The 24248-nt window shown below is 40.4% G+C and overlaps 1 protein-coding gene across 1 annotated transcript in view; it reads right to left on the reverse strand.

Moving 5' to 3' along the window:
• Window positions 1-7583: 7583 nt before the first annotated feature.
• Window positions 7584-24248, reverse strand: part of LOC147870813 (uncharacterized) — a 73254-nt gene continuing 56589 nt past the window's right edge. Inside the window, exons 2-5 of the mRNA XM_087341885.1 lie at window positions 12805-12956; window positions 12235-12332; window positions 11650-11735; window positions 7584-11379 (exon numbers count right to left, since the gene is read on the reverse strand). Of these exons, the coding sequence (XP_087198011.1) occupies window positions 11044-11379; window positions 11650-11735; window positions 12235-12332; window positions 12805-12956 (672 nt within the window). The 3' untranslated portion in view covers window positions 7584-11043. The remainder of the gene's footprint in view (window positions 11380-11649; window positions 11736-12234; window positions 12333-12804; window positions 12957-24248) is intronic.

Here is a 24248-nt window from a genome sequence, read left to right on the forward strand (position 1 = left end):
AACAGCACACCTTAAAATTCCTTCACCTCCTGCATAAACGCAGCTAAACCTCGGCTTTTCTTTTGTAGCCCCCACTACAGTGCACCACCAGCCCGTTATAGGTACCCCGGAGGGTCCAGTCCATAGGCGGTCACATCGACCACTCCCCTACGCTGGACCGACCGCGAACCAACAAACACAAGACGACCACGGCAAGAAAATGGAAAAATGATTTATGGAATATGGATTGAAACTTTTGTAATTGGATAAGCAACGAGCCAAGTTGGTCGTTTCTTATCCAAAACATATCTTTGTAAAAATGAAAAGAAAAAAAAAAATGTATCAGTTTTTAATAAAGGAAGCGCACGGACAGAGGCTACCGTTAGGGCTCGCGATTTTAAATGCCGGACTGCTGGCTAGAAGTCAGCAGCACGCATCCGGAAGGTCCTGCGACCGGCCAACTCGACCAAGGTTTTCCGTGGTTTTCCTCGGTACTAGAGCAAATGCTGAGTTGGTACCCAAACTCCACGTTGCTCTGCATGCCTCCCATGCAGCCCTCTCAGAGTAATATCAAAATTCCGCTCTATAGTAGCCCCCCCCCCCAAAATTAACGTAAATTATTCCTAACGCCACCCCCAAGGCCAATATCAAAATTCAAAATTAACGCAAAGACCCGAATCAACTCCCCCCTACCCTATTTCTTACCCCATCCTGTCTCCTAAATCCCTTGTCCTCACTAAACTTATTCATACCAGAAGGACGAGCGGGCACTGCCTGGGAACCTTCGTAGCCCACAACCAACTTTATACCCCTCCCCCATTTATTGCAGTAGTGCCTATCGCTACTCCCCCCACTTTCTCTCTTCTCTCTCTCTCTTTTTTTTTTTATGATTCTCGGAATAAACAGCGATCATTTCCTTAAACAGCGTTAACCAGTTGATCTTCGTAATGTTGAAGAGTGTTTTCTCTTCGCGGTACGGACTGAATTCTTAAATATAATTCAGACGACCTACGGCTTCATGGGGTTAATGATGCTTATTTTTTCATTTCAAAGAGCACACAAAAAGTTAATTTATGAATCCTCTTAGGAAGGGAATGAATTATTTCGGAAGATTTAGTAGCGGTGAGACTTAATATTAAACTGTGTTTTTGTATAAAGAGTATCTAGAGATGTGAATCAGACTGCAGTGACTCACGATAGACTCAAATTTCGGTTTCCTTTTAGTTGTAACACTTCAGTTTCCATAACAGAGGAATTTCATTGATTAGGAAAATACATCAGGTACTCAATTTGACGATATTTTATATTACTTTACACAGAATAAACTGAAAGTCCACAAAACTGCAATTTTTATTAGCGAAGAGTAATTATAACTGTTATAAATTACGCCTTCATAGCTTTCTGACTCGAGATACTGTAAACTGGTGCAGCTTTAATTCAATATATATCTCTACTGTGTTGCTACAAGTGGACTTGAATATCAACGCACTTCCTCTTGGTCTACGCTCCTGTATCCCATCACCATCCTTCGGGATACAACGCAGAACGATACTTCGTTCTGATGACTGCCTCAATCAAGCAAAGGATGTTGAAAATGTTTCTCCATATTTTGGGAACCTCTGCTCTATACAGCACTACATTCTAGCATCTCTGTCTAATTCCATCACCGCGTAAAGAACGCCTACTCAGTCGCGTCCATGGCAGACGGCTAATCCAAATCAATACAGACTCCGTACGCAATACTCGGTCCACCTAACACCAACAGCATTTCCTTACGAAATTTATCCAACAGAAATGAAGTAAGGACGACCAGTCAGTTTTTAAAATTTCTGTGTCTGTACACGAAGAGAAAGGCTTTGACCAGTTAAACGACTGTCAGCTACACGATGACTGCCGTAAATGTTTACAACAAGACAGACGCAAGAAACTGGTCTCATACCGCAAGTGTGCGTGTCCATTTGTCTGTATTTTCTCCTTTTCCAATCTTTCCCATCAACAATTCTCAAATGATCTGTAACTTTTCCTTTCTGTTTCAAACTCATAAAAGAACTCGATTCCTTACCGTACGTAGGGGGTTTCAAACATTCTTTGATTTTGGCGATATCGGTACCTTCGCGAAACCCCATCCACGTAGACCAGGCTTTACTCAGACACTACATTACCGTCGAGACATACTAATTTTTAATTTCCCACAGAACACTATCTACGAAAGTCATTATAATTTTTAATCAACCTCGAAATAATACATCACCGTACTCACCCGAGTCCATCGCTCACTGGTGCCTCATCGTTTCAGACGTCTCGAGCCAGACGACGTCACAGAGCAGCGTCCAGGAGCGAGACGTGGAAAAATCTTCTGGTTCAGAGGTTCACGACGGCGATGAAGAATGATGATATCATAATCACCGTGAATGTGAAGAGGGCTCCGCCAATCACCTCAAAGCAGACATAATGACAAGAATTTATAATTACGTCGCTTCTGTACGTACGCTCTGAAACTCGATCAGTGGGCATTATCTGACAATTTCTCATTGTACTCAGCGGAGTCCTTAGTTCGCTGCTGCTGTAATATAATTTTCGGGTTGTCGTGTTAGCGACCTCACGATGTAAGCGGCCGTCATCCTCACCGCTCCGTGAACCTCAAGTCTTGAACGAGTGTCACGTGGTTGTTACCACTGACCTAGAAGGAGACGGAATGCGTGGGCAGAATCACAGAACAATCAAAACGTAAAATAAAATAATATCTCAGAATACTTAGTTCAGTGTTGCAAAGTCATTTCAGCCATCTTGTCTTGTGCGACCTAGGCCAAGTCACGTTTTATCCTCAACGTACTTTAAGAACTCTCTACTTCAGAGGACGGAATATTTCATGCAACTCACCTTGAATGACTTAAGTAGGCTCTCGTTGTACAGGACGTAGCACCCGAGGACACACAACAGGACACATGTACTCTCGCATGTGCGTTGTCACAGTCCTAGAGAAAAATATATAGACGATCTTATATCACGCCAGACACAAATGCATATAAGTCAGGGTCGTTATCTAGAGCCTCGTACTACCACCACGAAAGCTTCAACAACTCTTTGGCTGTCGAATAAATCGAGAATTAAACCAAACACAAGCTGAGACGTAATATCAAAATGGCCGACTGAAGCCCCAACTTACGTAAAGACTGCGTACATCCGCGCTGTACCGAAGCAGGAGACAGACAACCGGGAAAAACTCAACTTGTTCGGAGAAAACAAGTTTCGCGGAGCATGCTGGGAAAGGCAAAGATGAAAAACTCATCCACCGCGTGTCGGCAGAGATGAATAAGGGGCAGATAAAATTATACGTCCAGTAATAAAACACTCGAAGCGCAAATACTACGAGCAGCGAAAACTCAATGATTTAATCGAATGAAACCAAATCGCGGGACGGAGGGTGAGCCTCAGCCCCTAGACAAGATCTGTTGCCAGGTCGGTTAGTCGAAAGAGTTGGACGACTTGCCTCGCCCACGAGGTCCTGTTTCCTGTAGCGTGCGAGCGCAAAGCCAACGAGTTGGACTCGTCCGACTCGGGCGGTTCGTTGGAACCCGGCGCCCGGGCCATTGTCCGGAGCCAGGTCCGCGCCTCTGCTCGCTCAAGAAACGGCCTGGGCCTCCACCTCCCTTCGTGGGGCGCGGGGTGGTTAGGGCGCGGGGTGGTTAGGGCGCGGGGGTTAGGGCGCGGGGGTTAGAGCGCGGGGGTTAGGGCGCGTTTTGAATTCTGGTTGTGGATCCTATGTGGGATAATATGGGGATTTTTGGTGAGGAATCCTGCAGGATCGTGGGTAATATTATGTGGTGAATCCAGGGGAATATCCTGGGAATCATGGGTTGCGATCGTGGGAAATTCTGTTGGAAATGTTTGGTGGCAGATTTTGCTAGATCTGGGTAGGGAATTCTTGGTGGGGATCCTAGGAAATCTGTGGGGAATACTAGGATGGTCATGGGGAGTCCTGGTAAATCCGAGGAATCCTGGAGGGGGTTATAGGGGATCCTAGAGGTGATTGTCTTCGGGGATCCTGCCGTGATCCTAGAGGGCAGTGTCCAGGGAATCCTGGGGTCCTAGGGGATCCTGTGGTTCCTGGGATATGGTGATGCTGCAGGGATCCTGAGGGGATGGTCCCGGGGGGGCGATCTTGGGTAGGGGTGATCATGAGGGTTGGCCCAAAGAAGGGGATAGCCCTGGGAAGGGGTGCGACTGGGGTAGTGGCCCTGGGGTAAAGGGTGTGGCCCTAGGGTGGCTGGCTAGCAGAAATATTGGTGAGAAGATATAACCTTGAGATTTTTTAAGACCAGTATCTACGAAACTATTGGGCCGAATTTGTCGTGGCTTCCTTGACCTATACGTGACCTCATTTTGACATGAGTATGGTCAATCAGGTATTTGCCGTTTGGCATAAATACGTATGACCTTGAGAATTTTAAAGACCTCTATCTGGCAAACTATTGGGGCGAACTTGTCTTGACTTTGTCATGACCTTGACGTAACAGTGACATCAATGTTACAAGAGAATAATCACTCTGATAACTGATGAAGATGTGAGGGCGAAATAATGTACAACAGTGGTCCCCAACGCGGTGCCCGCGTTGATAAGGAAAGAGGTTATACTGAATAATAAATGCCGTTCAACCATGAACATTATAAAATCAAAGCACAGTTCTCTACGTACTAATGCCCATCTTGACGATTGCGAGCAGCAACATCATCCTACTCTCCCAAATTTGTAAAACTGGCCGCTGAAATGCAGTGCCAAACATCACACTAACTTCCCACTTGAGTAATAATAATTGTACTTATAAAATTACGTATTTTTGATTGCGTGGTTTCTTGTATCAATAAACGTCGTGTTGTTTTGTGTATTATTTGGTGTCCGTATCTTATTTGTCCAGAGAAAGGAAAAAAAGGTTGGGGACCACTGACGTAAGGCAATACATGCCAAACATTATCATCAGTGCGTTTGGTGTAATCACGCACGTCTGCTGATATCGAAGTTTCAACGTTCCTACGTGCGGATATCCGTATATCCCATGTATACATAAGATCGAGATTAAATACATTTCTTTTGTACATTCATGTATGTCTGATGGTACTCATGTTGATATGGGTTGCCATTATCCACACATTGAAGGCAGATTCATATTTATTTATGACGGACTTTGCCACAGTACGTATGTGTTTGCCGCGTGGTATTCTACGTCCATACAGCATCCAGTTGATGTGATGTGTCCAGATGGGGGGGGGGAGGAGGTCATAAATGCAGAGGGAGTTAAAGAGAGAAAAGTAATGCCGCACCAGCTTGGCCCAAAATTTATATTCTGAGCAAAAAATTTCGAAAAGGAATTCCCACATCTAGCATCTTAGCTTGGTAGGTCATGTAATCCTCTACTTACCCCCTCAAACCAGAACTATATTGTAAGATTTGAGGTTTCCACAGCAGATATTGTTTCTGTCATAATTGCGTTTGCGCAAATAGACTGGGAGCTTACGCCTGAATGAGGTACCCATCAAAGCTTGTAGGGGGAGGTATTCCCATATGTCATTTCAGATAAATCCATTCAAACAGCACACCCAAGTTACTGCTATTCTTATGGGCACACACTCCAGAAGCATCTATACGTTAATGTGATTAAGTCAAGGTTGTGTACAATGTCTTCCGTGGTTTAATGCGTCACTGGGACATACGATTGTGTGGGTCGTATTAACCCGGTCAGTATCGCACTCCATTGCAGCAAGCTGCCACTACAAACAGTCCTACATATCGGGTGGCCATTATGTCCCATTCCACTTGCATGAATAAACGGAAAATCAGTTAACACTGACACGATATCTAGTTGCTACAGGTTGCAGCGTGAACTTGTAACTTAATCAGTACACGAACTGTAAAGAAGTTCTTGACATAATCTCGCACAGTGCTAGGACAATGGATGTAAAATAAAATGTCGTACCTTTAGTTGCAACGAAGGTAACTGTTGCGAGCAGCGCCAACTGGGACAATCATAATTAATAAGAAAGCTGGTCATGTCGTTGACCGATTAACTAACTAGATGGCTTACCGAACCAGAAGGTTCATCACCGAACTAACCAAAGCCCTCCACCGGACCCTGTCCTGGGCCAACAAAATCCAGTCTCCTTCAACTCCTATCTCCCATAGATCCCGCCTGAGATTATCCTCCCATCTACGTCTAGGTCTCCCCAGAGGTCTCTTCCCCTCAGGCTTCCCGGTGCAAACCTCTTGTCCCATCCATGCACGCTACATGCCCAGACCATCTCATTCTTCTCGACTTAATCACCCTGACAATATTGGGGGAGGAGTACAGATTTTTAAGCTCGTCATTGTGCAGTTTTCTCCATGCCCCATCATCTTCTCTCCTAGGCCCAAATATCCTCCTAAACACCCGATTCTCAAACACCTGCAATCTGTGTTCCTCCCTCTGAGTGAGAGACCATGTTTCGCACCCATACCACACAACAGGCAAGATTATTGTTTTGTATATTTTAATCTTCAGGTTCTTAGAAATCAGACGGGAAGACAAAATATTTTGAACTGAGATGTAGCGAGCATTTCCGGAATTTAGTCTCCTCCTAACTTCGACGTGAGCATCATTTTGAATCGTTTTTGTTGTTCCCAAGTATTTGAACTTTGTCACACTTTCAAAGGATTTATGAGCCACCTTAATGTCTGTCGGGTACATCATCGTGTTCACAAAAGCCCACCACCGGGGTCTATCCTGAGTCAGTTGCATCCAGTTCACTCCATTGAGACCCATCTTCGTAAGATTCGTCTTAATGTTATCTTCCCACCTACGCCGAGGTGTTCCCTTCAGGCCTTGTAAACTTTCAACTCGCCCTAAAAACATCGGCTGAGGAGCTCGTCATGCATTTTTCTCTGTTATCCGTCCCACTCCCGTTTTGGGTCCAGACATCTTCCTCGACACTCTGTTCTCAGAGCCCCACAGTCTATGTTCCTCCCTGAAAGAGAGAGACCACGTTTTGCACCCATAAATTCTTTGCACTCAATAATAGCAAACATTCCCCGGATTTAATCTGCTGATGTAGGGAGATAATGAGAGGGAGATTTGTCGATAATTAAGGCTTGTGAAACCGGAATAAAATTTCTTCTCAGTTCCCTAAAACGCTTTAATAATGTCGATGTATCAAGAGATGAAAAGCGTTAGAATTATTGTTGAGAATATAAACCCCACTTCTTAGCATCGACATATTTTTATTTAGATTCTGGGATACGAAACACGTTTAATTCCTTTAAAATTGTAAAAAGTTAATTGCCTACTGGAATATTCTTTTATTATCAATGTTGCCGTGAACACACACAAGTCAATCTAATGTTAATTGAAATTGTTTTAAAAAGAAGACAAGTCTAATTCTCGTACACGAGTTCAAAAATGCAGATGAAAACAATAAATGTGATGAACAATAATAATAAATAGGAATCCCTTACCTCAAACTTTGTTCAATTGTATGAGACCACGACGTCCACCAGCAATGATCGATCTAATCAAAACTAAAATGGAGAGAGTGGAGGGCGGTTTCACAGATTTCTTAATAATTCTTATATAAGATAAGAAATTGTGATATTCTATATTAGTAAGAAATGCCACAAACAACATATTCCTTCCACCTAACATTTACCTTGTTACAGCTGAACCTAAACGATAACAAGCCGCTGCATCCAGTCTGTACAGAAAGTCATTATTTCACGGTCACGAACTCTGAAATGACAAATGTTCGTGTAAAAGACAGATCAATGGAAATGTCACCTTATATTTTAAACTGCGGCGTAGCTCAGACTTTTGTGTGGAAGGAAACAATCTTGGATGAAGATAAGTGCAAAATTCCTCTGACAGCATAGCCGAGTTTCCAGGAAATTCCAAAGTGCAATGGCCGTGACATTCCACATGAAACCAGATTCATTCAGAATGGAGTTGCCTCTTTCCACATCCTACGTCATTAGGAACCCTGCTTATTCCAAACTGCATTACAACACTGATATTTAAACACCGCAACCTATCTGCTGTCACACCACAGCGACCAGAATGGCATATCCAGATCACATCAGGTGTTCCGAGTAAAGGTGACGATTCTGAAGAAAAAGTAACACACACATCGCGAAGACAAGTTTACTGCAATTACTGTCATCATCATTATTGCCATCTTCTTCCAAACATCTAATCTGCCATATGCAACTTCCGTGCTCATTCTTTCCCTTTCTGACTGCCTCACTAGAATCGTAACAAACTGGTAATATTACCAACTACAAAACATCAGTGCCTTCCTGGACAAACACGTAGTAGCTAGTTTTAACACTTTTCTTAGTATTCAAATTGAGCCGAGTTGTTTTCTAACGATTACGAGGACGAACAAGACCTCAAAACAATGTAGAAATACACGAATTCTGTCGGCCAATGTACAAACGTTCTAGGCTACGCTTCAGGAAGTTGTCAAATGTCACTTTCATAAATTACAAAGGGACCCTTTTCCCCCGCCCAGTAATGTATCCAACGCAACGAATTATGGTCGTATCACGTAGGAAGATGGTGGGGACAAACGAAGTCAAATCAGACGACAAAACGATGAAGTAAAGCAAACGCGAAAAGCCGTTCAATATGACCTTCGTGACTGTATGTTCGTAAATAATTTGTTTCGGCTACGGTAAAAAAATGATCATTTCCTTGTTAACCAAAGCAACGCGCCATTCATTACGCTAAACTACGTTCAATTTTTCTGCTACCCTTTTTAAAACAATCCGCAAACCTACGCCCACATCTTGGTTCAGATTTTTATTCAAAGTCTTGGTTACTCGTATGGTCACATTTCCAGCAATTACAGAAGCAGCAGTTTGCCAGAAGACAACTGCCTGCCTTCTCTCCCTCGCTCCACACCCAATTCACATAACATGATGGAAGGATGACTGTAAGTGCCAAAGAAACTGGCAGGGTGCTGGGGCCACCAACCCGGTCGCAAATACTTAGACATTCTGTACTGTGGACGTGGGGATTCCCCACTAAGTAAAGGAGAGCCACCAAAAATTTCTTACTTTGAGGAAACATCTCTCCATGACACCAGCAGCAGCACTCTCAATGTAACAACTTTAACAAGTAGAAACACAACAAAATAAAGAAAGCAATTCTACAAAACAATATTTTGTATCTGACATTACGTCAATAAACAGTTTTACGAGATGAGTTTTAGTGCACGCTGATTACTGAATTGCCAGCATGTCTACACGAGAATTTCTGATTGTGGTCACAATGTTTATTAATATCCCGGGACCCCTTCAACATCGTGATCGTATGTTGATTGACTACCCAATAACAAGATCAATAAAACGTGCAACAAACAAAGCTACGTTCTACCTCCAAGAATCATACGCAAAGGAATCTTCACTCACAGACAGCTCAAACACTCTAATATTTTAACAAAAATCCTGCAAAAGAGCTGTACCACTTAAAGTCCTCTCCCTTCCATTTCAGCGCGGATTCTTACAGTAGTAGTTCTAGAAATGAAAGGAGGGGAGACACGGGTTTCGTATTGTATGCATTTCCTTCCTGATTTCTGCCCTCTAAAAAAATAACTGAGGGTTTTAGTGGGTGCGATATGGGAGCCCAAGATGAGAGGAAGGAGGGGTTATGTAAAAATATATTTATGAGGGAGCAGCTAAGGTGGTCAACGAACACCAAACAGACATCATATATCATTTCATTTCCAGGTCAACAATCTTTAACCAAGCTAAATGGTCAATAACTTCGGCCTGTCTCTCTCTCACACACACAAAAACACAATCTCTACATTCTTCCTATAAACAATCTGACTGACAACACTAACAAATTAGTCTTTCGTAAGCCAAGAACTCTTCACAACCATTTTACAGACATAAAATAACAATCCTGACAACACCAGCACTGGTACATTGTGACCCACATAAGTGGCACTGCCTTTCTATACTTGGTTCCAACCAACCAAACCACTCCTCAATCCTAATGCAAATCCCCTTACCCCACCCGCAACCACGGAATATACCAGAAGTAATACTGAGCCTCATCACATGTCCATGAGACTGACACCTGACAACTCTCAACTTATGGTTAAGTCTTAAATAAATGGAACCTCTGACAGTCATCTCCATTTTTGCAAGCAAATCCAAATTCATAACGAACACCACACCACAAACTTACAAGTTTTGTAACCGATCCCCTTGCTCAACACAGCAAACTCTCAAAATTAACCAAAAGCACAGAAAATATCCCGGCAGCTCCGCTCACTGTGCACAAAACTAAATTACTTACACTGGCAAATGCTCACTTATTAATTAGTAAACAGACCACATTAAAGGCTCCTCAGCACTGCACACATCTCACATGTAACAAAACCTTATCACAAATAGTCACCACCCTCGTCTAAAAAGGATAAATAAACCTCACATTCTGATATCCTATGAACAATATCATGAATGCCTCCAGCGTACCACAGATACTGCAATAATGCCAATCCCTCACCACATTTACGTCTTTCAACATATCAAATCTCACATTTAAGTTCACAACATCTAAAGTACCTAATAAAATTGGACAGACTCATCTCTCTCACACGACAACCACATCAAATACATTCTAATGCTCATGTACTCACACAACGAATGCCTGGTTCAGACCGATATCAGTCTCTTGCGGATACGAGGTTCCTTCTTTGTCCCAGCAGGTTTAATCTTCTGACATCAAGTCGGTCTGCCAACTGTTGCCGCACGTACTTCAACGCCTCTCTGGCTGGCAGTACGCGGGTCACGTGGTGCTCAGTTGAATCTGAAGGATCATTCTGTTTCTCGTAATCTGCTACTCCCAGAAAGAGAAAATACATTCACATTCAAGAAATCAAGACATCACACTCTTCTAAGAACACACAGTTTTACTTCACCAAGCAGTTAACACTCCCACCTTAGCCAATGAACAAGGACCTTCCATTTTCAGAAGACAAATTCTGTCAAGTTCATTACAAACCCATTCACAAGTTAACTTTAAATACGGGTCACAACCAGCGACCTGACAAATTCTTAACTCCCTCGCTCACAGATTCATACTGGAGCCTTTCTTTCCTCCTCCCCAGCAAATTTAAAACATTCGCCAAGTGGGCCATTATTCCACACGTCATAATACTGCAACTACAAACTCTACAACTCACACACTTCACGTCAGACCCACGCAACTTCCCTTGCCACTGATTCAGTGGATATTTAACGAACAGTTCGCTTGCCGTCTGTTTGGAGCCGAGGTGTCCCGGCTTACACGGCTCCCTCTCCTCGTGCCCCATTATGACAGCAAGGGAGTCTATAAACACCAGTCGGTCCATGCCCTTCAGGTTCGCCTGTTTTGATGTCATAAAGAAAGGACGTAAATGAAAGATTAAGAAATGGCAAGCCACTACAATACAGCCAACATCTGTAGCACTTCTACTACTAAGGTGAATTCAACCGACAAGGGGCAAGAGGTAGCCGTATCAATTAGATTTATTTTCCATATCACCATCAGTAATGCCACTTTATAATGCCTTCTGGAAGCAAAGGTGGAAACTTCACCAACAGTAATATAAATTGTTTCAATGTTGAACAATCTAAATTTATAAAACTGAACTCACCAGCTGCCTGTGATATCGCCACCATTGTGTAGTGACACACAAGGAACACCGTCGTAACTCTTTCATGGCTGCAGCAACAAACACTCCTACCAACTTACACAACAGGCCTTACTGGCTGTTCCAGATATGAAGCAGACGCTTTCAACAAGTTCACGTACTAAATGTGGTTTTAAGAGAGATTTCAGGTTCTCACAGTGGTCTTTGGGTTTTAACACCACTTGGACTTACAGAAAACCAACACCGATTATGGTTTTTAAACATTTAATGGTTCGCTATATCAGCTGAAGTTATCCTTGTGACTAAGCGCAATGCCATGAGGCAGTGGGAGCATGGAGGTAAACTCCATGCATTCTCAATTATAGAACTATGTGGAGGTCAGCCTCAAAATGTGGTTCCTTAAACTGGCAAAGAAAAATCACGTTCTTCATTGTTTCTTTGTAGTCTCAATAGAAGAAATAGACAAGTTCTTTATTTCATTAAAACCATTTACTACTTTTCAGGACAAATGGTCTTCTTCCTTCAATAATGGCATTGTAATTCAGAAAAGAATTTTATTAAACAATTTACTCAAATGGATAAACTTACCTGTGACTGCCATCTGGTGAGTGGCTCTGTCTTGCTTGTCCTGCAATCTGAACGGAATCCCATGGACTGCGGAGATCTCCACATGTGGATCATCAAAACTGCAACAGCGAATCACAATAAGTACAGATAATTACACTCACATCCTAATGTTCAATGGTCACAGCAGTGGCCAATGCAGTAGCTGCTTCCTAAATCAGCAACTGATGTATGAGGGACAGAGTAAATGGGAAATCTGGGTTTATGATATGACAAAGAAATACATTACTTGTAGAAGCCTCCTGGTACTGGCAGGATACTAAACCCAAACTAATTGTGATACAGCCTCTAACGGGCTCACTGTACCAGTAAATAATGAGTTCTGGGTGCTCAGAGAAAAATCTATATCAGTGCCTCATAGACTGCCTTGGGACTCGCTTACAATTCTGCGAAGAAAAGCCAGTGATTAACAATCTGTTATGTCATGTTAGTACCATCAGGCTGGAAAAACATCTTTTATTTTGTACACTATTTTAATATCAAGAATGAGGTTAGTTTGACAATATTCTTCTGCCTCCAACTGCTCTTATATACCTTGGACAGGAGAAAAGCTGCTGCACTCTATTCTCATCATCATTAAAATTCAGGGATGCCACCAAGAAACAGCAAATTATTTCCCAGCACTGACGACGGTAGAACGGATCCGTCGTGCTTGACTTCTGAGCACTAGATGCTGTCTCCACGACCTAGAAAACACAAGCAACAGTTTCAAGTTATAACGACTAAGGAAAGTGAAATGTTTTAGTTACAGTAACTTCCATGCGGCATTGTTATAATACTTTCACGTACTGCACTTACTGTAATACTCTAAACACCTTTTCTCCACATCAGGGCGCATGTCATATTTATTTCCAGAAACTTTGGGTTTCATGGACACCTAGACTTTTATTTTGCAAGTGGAAACAATTTTGACAAATCTCAACAACACTGAAATAAAAATTAACTACAAGCATATAATTTTTGTATAGTCTATGCTAACCCTAATAAACGTCAAAAAGGAACGTACTATACGCGTACCAAGTTATTTAATAATCTTCCACCAACAATTTAAACTCTAAATGATTTAAAGGTGTTCAAGCGTGCATTGAGAGGTCACCTCATCACTCACACTTTCCATTCTGCAGTTTATTTCACCTCTGCTGAAATTTCTTCAGTTTTATGTATATCTATAATCTATATTTAAAGTGGTTTTGCATTTCTATTTAAAATTCTGAGGTTTATGTATATTAATTTGTAATTTTTTTTAATACCTGTATTGCAGAATCTGAAGGTTATGTACATTCACATATGAAACACGTCCTTGCATTGTGTCAAAAGTACTGAGGTTTACATATATTGAATGAAGTCCTGAAGTTTATGTTTATTGTATGAAATGACTTGTACTGCATCCTTTGGATTACTCCTAAGAAGGATCTATGGAATGCAAAGAAACTCTACTCTCTAACATACCTGAATAATGCAATTCCTTATCACACACACTAATAAGGCTTTTTACATGCAAAAGAAAATAATCACAACAATGGCAGGTGTCAAAAGCTGCTTACCTTATAGAGAATAATTTCGTAAATTTAATATACTTCCACTTGCAAGTGAATTTATATTCTGCTTGCTATCATTTGTGGTGGAAAAGTTGGATAATTTTAAAAGAAATACAGATGTACATAATTGAATTACAAGATGTAAACCCTGCTAAATGTCAAAGAGGAGTGTACTTTACACGTGTCAAGTTATTTAATAATCACCAACCAACAATTAAAACTCTAAATTGTGATATAAATGTATTCAAGCCTGCACTGAAATTAGCTTTCATACTTGAATTGCAAAATCTGAAGGTTATGTACATTCATATGTGAAACACGTTCTTGTAATTGTGTCAAAAGTATATTGAATGAAGTCCTGAAGTTTATGTTTACTGTATGAAATGACTTGCTCTGCATCCCATGGTTTAGTCCTAAGAAAGATCTATGGAATGCAAAGAAACTCTACTCTCTAACATACCTGAATAATGCAATTCCTTATCCAAGTCACAAACACTCCAGGTGCTTCGTTCTGTCTGGTTCTTCACAACTCCAACTCCAAATAAGCTGCTTCCCCATCACGCACACAACTGATCTTCTGAAACACTGATATTCAGACAAATTGGTCCTCCATGTCTTCGTTGATGCCAGTAAACACACACTACAGCTACAGTTCACATGAAAGTTGCTACTCAGCACATCCCCTGATCTCAAACTCCTCTTTGAGACAGACTAGGCACTCCCACTAAATCTATAACAGTACACCTCCTCGGAAAGCAAGGTATATAATCGCACGAGGGCCTGAGGTCTTCCTTGTGGCATTGTGAGGCATGCTACGAACACCCCATACTTGGTCACTAGGAATCAAAAGTGGGCAACTGTGGTGTGGTGTGGTGTGGTGGCCACATAACCAACATTACAACCTGTAACCCTAGCTGCTTACTTCTACCTTCTTCACTGCGATAAGCTCTTGCACAAAGTTAAATCAACAGCTACTGAATTTCCACATGCAAGTCACAAAAACAGAGGCTGCCACCACGAGTCTGTGGGTCATCCCAACCGCATCGACTGATGAATTGTGTCCATCATGCACAGTGGTCATGTCAGCTACCGGAGCAAAGTCTTGCTACCTCCGTAGTAATGATGGACTCGAAACTGCATAACGGCTGAAGTATCCCATATGCTTGCATTCACGCCTACCTGAAACAAAACCATGTACAGAAATAAACATCCGCATTGAGAGACCAGTATTAATTCTTACTACGAAGGCACTCTACACCACATTAATAACCTACTGGCAACTAATCCGGCCTTTCGTGCAACCAAAATATTTCCCACTTTACGTACTTCACACAGGAGAAAGATGACAAACATCAGTTCAAATAAACTTGCAAGCATTGGAAATATAAGAGAGTAAAGCTGCACTCGACTGGCCATGCATCCTACCATCACGCCGTCCGAAGTAAACAATAACAGCAGAGGAGCTGCGCCATTTTCTCGCACGCAGGGACGGCAACGTCTGAAAAACAGCGAACACATCCCGCCACCGGCGGAGCATGAGGGATATTCAATGATCAATATGTGCGCACCCTGACGAACTGTCCTGTCATCTACCGACAATACACCTGAGGTACATGCCCGTCCGCGAACACTACACGGCACTGACGAACCAAATGCTGACTGAAATACCACTCCAAAGACTGTAAAATTATGAAGACCTCAAACTTTATTCCGTGAATACCATTAGTGACACATCTTCTCCTTTAAAAACGACAGGAAGTAAAGAAAAAAATTAAGGCGAAACGAGCTACCAACTTCGCCTATAAGAAACCAACTACCAATCACTTCCATCACCTCAAAAATCATAAAATAATTTATGGATCCAACCACACCCAATAAACTACAGCTCAATCAACTTAGCACGAAGCACTATGAAACAAGTAGCCCACAATTTGCATCTACATCGCCTACATCCTAGGGCACATTTGTCACATAACCTGTCGGTCGCCGTTATGTTACTGCTCAGATTGATACCAGACACAACTCTTGAATACCTGCACGTCTACCTATAAATCACCCAGTGAAATCGTCCACGTCCTTTCCAACACGAACTTATCCTCGTCACATTTCATGTTGGCACTCAAGACATCACGCAAATTCAGCACAGACATTCTCCCTGCGCGATAATTTCTCACAAGTAATTTTGCAGAAGGGCGAAAATGTCTCGCGAGCTGAGTCATTTGAAAAATACGACCAACATCACCTATAAGACACCAACTAATAAACATTTCCATAACCTAAATATCTTCCATCATTTATGAAAACAGGTGGGATTTCGTAAACTACAGCTCAATGAACGAAGCACTATTAACGATTATTGCATATGTCGCCACTACACAGCCCCTCTGCCACCAGGTTGTACTTCACGAGCATCTATAACACACCCAACGACCCAGCCCACTGGTGACCGTACTTCAACAACACCAACTTCACTTCGTCAGACTTCATTTTGGCACATGCAGCAATCAACACTTAATACACTACCAACAAAATTAATGCCGGCAATATTCGCTGAAAACCACTTGCAGAAAAACACACACAATCCATAAAACTCATTGCACTTACCTGACTTACAAAAAGCAATCTCATCACTGGCAAGTCAAACTTTTCGATCATAGGACAACTGCTATTGCGCATCTCCCGTTAAAGACTGTTTGGAAACTCCCTCTCGGTGATGATCACCAAGTATTCCCGTTACCTCCCGCTTTGACATCACTTTACAGATTTACATGAAGAAAATACAAACTAAGTAATGCGTGGTCAGCACACTTTTAAAGCCCTCCTGGGTCAGAGAACGGACACCCACTATTATCAAGACTGTCCGGTATAGCTATGCCAGAGATCTTCATCACCGCACTTCCTAAACGAGTGAAACTGCAGAGCCCCCCCCCCCATCTGCTTCCGAACATATTCACAATGACTGACGTTTTGAAGATCTTTCTGTGGTATTAGCTTGAACTGAGAATGTGAAATGGGATGAAGCAGATAAAAGGAAATAACATATTCTTTCCAGGAAGCAGACTCTTATCAACGCAATGTGATTGCGGCCGACATTTCTACTATTTTACTACACTCCGTAGAACACCCCACACACATAACTAGACATCCACACCTTACACGTTCACATAATTCATATCTAAGTTGCTATCACACTTGCAACACAATTACCACAACAGAGCAAGCCCCTGTCAATGGGTTAAATTTTTAGAAATTATTCGAAAGTCAATTTTCAAAAGGCAAATATCTCCCGATCTGTAGGAATCTGAGAGACAAACCTTATGTCACTTTGAGGGAAACTATATGTCAACTTCCTGTCAGAGTCACGTCAATGTATGTTCAAGGGTTTGGAGGATAGAGACATTTTAATTTTTCGAGATAATTCGAAAGTCAATTTGTGAAAGTCAAATATCTCCCGATCTGTAGGAATCTGAGAGACAAACCTTATGTCACTTTGAGGAAACGCATATGTCAACTACATGTCAGAGTCACGATAATGTATGTCCAAGGGTTTGGAGGATAGAGACATTTAAATTTTTCGAGATTATTCGAAAGTCAAATTTTAAAAGGCAAATATCTCCCGATCTGTAGGAATCTGATACACAAAACTTATGTCACTTTGAGGGAACGTATATGTCAACTTCATGTCATAGTCACGTCAATGTATGTCCAAGGGTTTGGAGGATAGAGACATTTAAATTTTTAGAGATTATTCGAAAGTCAATTTTTAAAAGGCAAATATCTCCCGATCTGTAGGAATCTGAGAGACAAAACTTATGCCACTTTGAGGGAACGTATATGTCAACTTCATGTCATAGACACGTCAATGTATATCCCAAGGGTTTGGAGGATAGAGACATTTAAATTTTTCGAGATTATTCGAAAGTCAATTTTTAAAAAACAAATATCTAACGATCTGTAATCATCTGAGAGACAAACCTTATGTCACTTTGAGGGAACGCATATGTCAACTTTTTGTCAAAGTCACGTAAAAGTATGTCCAAGGGTTTGGAGGATAGAGACATTTTAATTTTTCGAGATTATTCGAAAGTCAATTTTTAAAAGGCAAATATCTCCCGATCTGTAGGAATCTGAAAGACAAAACTTATGTTTTTTGAGGAAACGTATATGTCAACTTCCTGTCATAGTCACGTCAATGTATGTCCAAGGGTTTGGAGGATAGAGACATTTAAATTTTTAGAGATTATTCGAAAGTCAATATTTAAAAGGCAAATATCTCCCGATCTGTAGGCATCTGAGAGACAAACCTGATATCACTTTGAGGGAACGCAAATGTCAACTTCATGTCAGAGTCTCGTCAATGTATGTCCAAGGTTTTGGACGATAGAGACATTTAAATTTTTCGAGATTATTCGAAAGTCAATTTTTAAAAGGCAAATATCTCCCGATCTGTAGGCATCTGAGAGACAAAAATTATGTCACTTTGAGGGAACGCATATGTCAACTTCATGTCAGAGTCTCGTCAATGTATGTCCAAGCGTTTGCAGGATAGAGACATTTAAATTTCTCGAGATTATTCGAAAGTCAATTATTGAATAGGCAAATATATCCCGATCTGTATTAATCTGAGAGACAAAACTTATGTCACTTTGAGGGAACGTATATGTGAACTTCATCTCATAGTCACGTCAATGTATGTCGAAGGGTTTGGAGGATGGAGACATTTAAATTTTTAGAGATTATTCGAAAGTCAATTATTAAAAGGCAAATATCTCCCGATCTGTAGGCATCTGAGAGACAAAACTTATGTCACTTTGAGGGAACGGATTTGTCAACTTCATGACAGAGTCTCGTCAATGTATGTCCAAGGGTTTGGAGGATAGAGACATTTTAATTTTACGAGATTATTCGAAAGTAAATTTTTAAAAGGCAAATATCTCCCGATCTGTAGGAATCTGAGAGACAAAACTTATTTTACTTTGAGGGAACGTATATGTAAATGTCCTGTCAGAGTCACGTCAATGTATGTCCAAGGGTTTGGAGGATAGAGACATTTTAATTTTACAAGACTATTCGAAATTCAATTTTTAAAAGGCAAATATCTCCCGATCTGTATTAATCTGAGAGACAAAACTTATGTCACTTTGAGGGAACGTATATGTCAACTTCGTGTCAGATTCTCGTCAATGTATGTCCAAGGGTTTGGACGATAGACACATTTAAATTCTTCGAGATTATTTGAAAGTCAATATGTAAAAGGCAAATATCTTCCGATCTGCAGGCATCTGAGAGACAAACCTTATGTCATTTTGAGGGAACGCATATGTCAACTTCATGTCAGAGTCTCGTCAATGTATGTCCAACGGTTTGGACGATAGAGACATTTTAATTTCTCGAGATTATTCGAAAGTCAATTTTTTAAAGGCAAATATCTCCCGATCTGTAGGAATCTGAGAGACAAACCTAATGTCACTTTGAGGGAACATATATGTCAACTTCCTGTCAGAGTCACGTCAATGTATGTCCAAGGGTTTGGAGGATAGAGACATTTAAATTTTTAGAGATTATTCGAAAGTCAATTTTTAAAAGGCAAATATCTCCCGATCTGTAGGAATCTGAGAGACAGAACTTATGTCACTTTGAGGGAACGTATATGTAAACGTCCTGTGAGAGTCACGTCAATGTATGTCCAAGGGTTTGGAGGATAGAGATATTTTAATTTTACGAGATTATTCGAAAGTAAATTTTTAAAAGGCAAATATCTCCCGATCTGTAGGAATCTGAGAGACAAAACTTATATCAATTTGAGGGAACGTATATGCCAACTACATGTCAGAATCTCGTCAATGTATGTCCAAGGGTTTGGACGATAGAGAAATTTTAATTTTTCGAGATTATTCGAAAGTCAATTTTTAAAAGGCCAATATCTCCCGATCTGTTTGCATCTGAGAGACAAACCTTTTGTCACTTTGAGGGAAAGCATATGTCAACTTCATGTCAGAGTCTCGTCAATGTATGTTCAAGGGTTTGGAGGATAGAGACATTTTAATTTTTCGAGATTATTCGAAAGTCAATTTTTAAAAGGCAAATATCTCCCGATCTTTAGGCATCTGAGAGACAAACCTTATGTCACTTTGAGGGAATTTATATGTCAACTTGCTGTCAGAGTCACGTCAATGTATGTCTAAGGGTTTGGAGGATAGAGACATTTAAATTTTTAGAGATTATTCGAAAGTCAATTTTTGAAAAGGCAAATATCTCCCGATCAATAGGAATCTAAGAGACAAACCTTATGTCACTTTGAGGGAACGCGTATGTCAACTTCATGTCAGATTCTCGTCAATGTATGTCCAAGGGTTTGGAGGATAGAGACATTTTAATTTTTCGAGATTATTCGAAAGTCAATTTTTGAAAAGGCAAATATCTCCCGATCTGTATTAATCTGAGAGACAAAACTTATGTCACTTTGAGGGAACGTATATGTCAACTTCATGTCATAGTCACGTCAAGGTATGTCCAAGGGTTTGGAGGATAGAGACATTTAAATGTTTAGAGATTAATCGAAAGTAAATTTTTAAAAGGCAAATATCTCCCGATCTGTAGGCATCTGAGAGACAAAACTTATGTCACCTTGAGGGAACGTATATGTCAACTTCCTGTCAGAGTCACGTCAATGTATGTAGAAGGGTTTGGAGGATAGAGACATTTAAATTTTTAGAGATTATTCGAAAGTCAATTTATGAAAAGGCAAATATCTCCCGATCTGTAGGCATCTGAGAGACAAACCTTATGTCACTTTGAGGGAACGCATATGTCAACTTCATGTCAGAGTCTCGTCAATGTATGTAAAAGCGTTTGCAGGATAGAGACATTTAAATTTTTCGAGATTATTCGAAAGTCAATTATTAAAAGGCAAATATCTCCCGATCTGTAGGTATCTGAGAGACAAAACTTATGTCACTTTGAGGGAACGCGTATGTCAACTTCATGTCAGAGTCTCGTCAATGTATGTCCAAGGGTTTGGAGGATAGAGACATTTTAATTTTTCGAGATTATTTGAAAGTCTATTTTTAAAGGCAAATATCTCCCGATCTGTATTAATCTGAGAGACAAAACTTATGTCACTTTGAGGGAACGTATATGTCAACTTCATGTCATAGTCACGTCAAGGTATGTCCAAGGGTTTGGAGGATGGAGACATTTAAATTTTTAGAGATTATTCGAAAGTCAATTATTAAAAGGCAAATATCTCCCGATCTGTAGGTATCTGAGAGACAAAACTTATGTCACTTTGAGGGAACATATATGTCAACTTCATGTCAGAATCTCGTCAATGTATGTCCAAGGGGTTGGACGATAGAGACATTTTAATTTTTCGAGATTATTTGAAAGTCAATTTTTAAAAGGCAAATATCTCCCGATCTGTAGGCATCTGAGAGATAAACCTTATGCCACTTTGTGGGAACGCATATGTCAACTTCATGTCAGAGTCTCGTCAATGTATGTCCAAGGGTTTGGAGGATAGAGTCATTTTAATATGTCGAGATTATTCGAAAGTGAATTATTAAAAGGCAAATATCTCCCGATCTGTAGGAATCTGAGAGACAAACCTTATGTCACTTTGAGGGAATTTATATGTCAACTTGCTGTCAGAGTCACGTCAATGTATGTCTAGGGGTTTGGAGGATAGAGACATTTAAATTTTTAGAGATTATTCGAAAGTCCATTTTTGAAAAGGCAAATATCTCCCGATCAATAGGAATCTAAGAGACAAACCTTATGTCACATTGAGGGAACGCGTATGTCAACTTCATGTCAGAGTCTCGTCAATGTATGTCCAAGGGTTTGGAGGATAGAGACATTTTAATTTTTCGAGATTATTTGAAAGTCTATTTTTAAAGGCAAATATCTCCCGATCTGTATTAATCTGAGAGACAAAACTTATGTCACTTTGAGGGAACGTATATGTCAACTTCATGTCATAGTCACGTCAAGGTATGTCCAAGGGTTTGGAGGATAGAGACATTTAAATGTTTAGAGATTAATCGAAAGTAAATTTTTAAAAGGCAAATATCTCCCGATCTGTAGGAATCTGAGAGACAAAACTTATGTCACCTTGAGGGAACGTATATGTCAACTTCCTGTCAGAGTCACGTCAATGTATGTCCAAGGGTTTGGAGGATAGAGACATTTTAATTTTTAGAGATTATTCGAAAGTCAATTTTTAAAAGGCAAATATCTCCCGATCTGTAGGAACCTGAGAGACGAAACATATGTTACTTAGAGGGAACGTATATGTTAACTTCATGTCAGAATCTCGTCAATGTATGTCCAAGGGTTTGGACGATAGAGACATTTTAATTTTTAGAGATTATTCGAAAGTCAATTTTTAAAAGGCAAATATCTCCCGATCTGTAGGCATCTGAGAGACAAACATTATGTCACTTTGAGGGAACGCATATGTCAACTTCATGTCAGAGTCTCGCCAATGTATGTCCAAGGGTTTGGACGATAGAGACATTTTAATTTTTCGAGATTATTTGAAAGTCAATTTTTAAAAGGCAAATATCTCCCGATCTGTAGGCATCTGAGAGACAAACCTTATGCCACTTTGTGGGAACGCATATGTCAACTTCATGTCAGAGTCTCGTCAATGTATGTCCAAGGGTTTGGAGGATAGAGTCATTTTAATTTTTCGAGATTATTCGAAAGTGAATTATTAAAAGGCAAATATCTCCCGATCTGTAGGAGTCTGAGAGACAAAACTAATGTCACTTTGAGGGAACATATATGTCAACTTCCTGTCAGAGTCACGTCAATGTATGTCCAAGGGTTTGGAGGATAGAGACATTTAAATTTTTAGAGATTATTCGAAAGTCAATATTTAAAAGGCAAATATCTCCCGATCTGTAGGCATCTGAGAGACAAACCTAATATCACTTTGAGGGAACGCAAATGTCAACTTCATGTCAGAGTCTCGTCAATGTATGTCCAAGGTTTTGGACGATAGAGACATTTAAATTTTTCGAGATTATTCGAAAGTCAATTTTTAAAAGGCAAATATCTCCCGATCTGTAGGCATCTGAGAGACAAACCTTATGTCACTTTGAGGGAACGCATATGTCAACTTCATGTCAGAGTCTCGTCAATGTATGTCCAAGCGTTTGCAGGATAGAGACATTTAAATTTCTCGAGATTATTCGAAAGTCAATTATTGAATAGGCAAATATATCCCGATCTGTATTAATCTGAGAGACAAAACTTATGTCACTTTGAGGGAACGTATATGTGAACTTCATGTAATAGTCACGTCAATGTATGTCGAAGGGTTTGGAGGATGGAGACATTTAAATTTTTAGAGATTATTCGAAAGTCAATTATTAAAAGGCAAATATCTCCCGATCTGTAGGCATCTGAGAGACAAAACTTATGTCACTTTGAGGGAACATATATGTCAACTTCATGTCAGAATCTCGTCAATGTATGTCCAAGGGGTTGGACGATAGAGACATTTAAATTTTTAGAGATTATTCGAAAGTCAATATTTAAAAGGCAATATCTCCCGATCTGTAGTCATCTGAGAGACAAAACTTATGTCACTTTGAGGGAACATATATGTCAACTTCATGTCAGAATCTCGTCAATGTATGTCCAAGGGTTTGGAGGATAGAGACATTTTAATTTTACGAGATTATTCGAAAGTAAATTTTTAAAAGGCAAATATCTCCCGATCTGTAGGAATCTGAGAGACAAACCTTATGTCACTTTGAGGGAACGTATATGTAAATGTCCTGTCAGAGTCACGTCAATGTATGTCCAAGGGTTTGGAGGATAGAGACATTTTAATTTTACAAGATTATTCGAAATTCAATTTTTAAAAGGCAAATATCTCCCGATCTGTATAAATCTGAGAGACAAAACTAATGTCACTTTGAGGGAACGTATATGTCAACTTCATGTCAGATTCTCGTCAATGTATGTCCAACGGTTTGGACGATAGACACATTTAAATTCTTCGAGATTATTTGAAAGTCAATATGTAAAAGGCAAATATCTCCCGATCTGCAGGCATCTGAGAGACAAACCTTATGTCATTTTGAGGGAACGCATATGTCAACTTCATGTCAGAGTCTCGTCAATGTATGTCCAACGGTTTGGACGATAGAGACATTTTAATTTCTCGAGATTATTCGAAAGTCAATTTTTTAAAGGCAAATATCTCCCGATCTGTAGGAATCTGAGAGACAAACCTAATGTCACATTGATGGAACATATATGTCAACTTCCTGTCAGAGTCACGTCAATGTATGTCCAAGGGTTTGGAGGATAGAGACATTTAAATTTTTAGAGATTATTCGAAAGTCAATTTTTAAAATGCAAATATCTCCCGATCTGTAGGAATCTGAGAGACAGAACTTATGTCACTTTGAGGGAACGTATATG

Source organism: Zootermopsis nevadensis, unplaced genomic scaffold (assembly GCF_977971745.1).
Source record: "Zootermopsis nevadensis isolate Lab colony 2312 unplaced genomic scaffold, Znev_1.0 Znev_ptg000194l, whole genome shotgun sequence".
NCBI lineage: Eukaryota > Metazoa > Arthropoda > Insecta > Blattodea > Termopsidae > Zootermopsis > Zootermopsis nevadensis.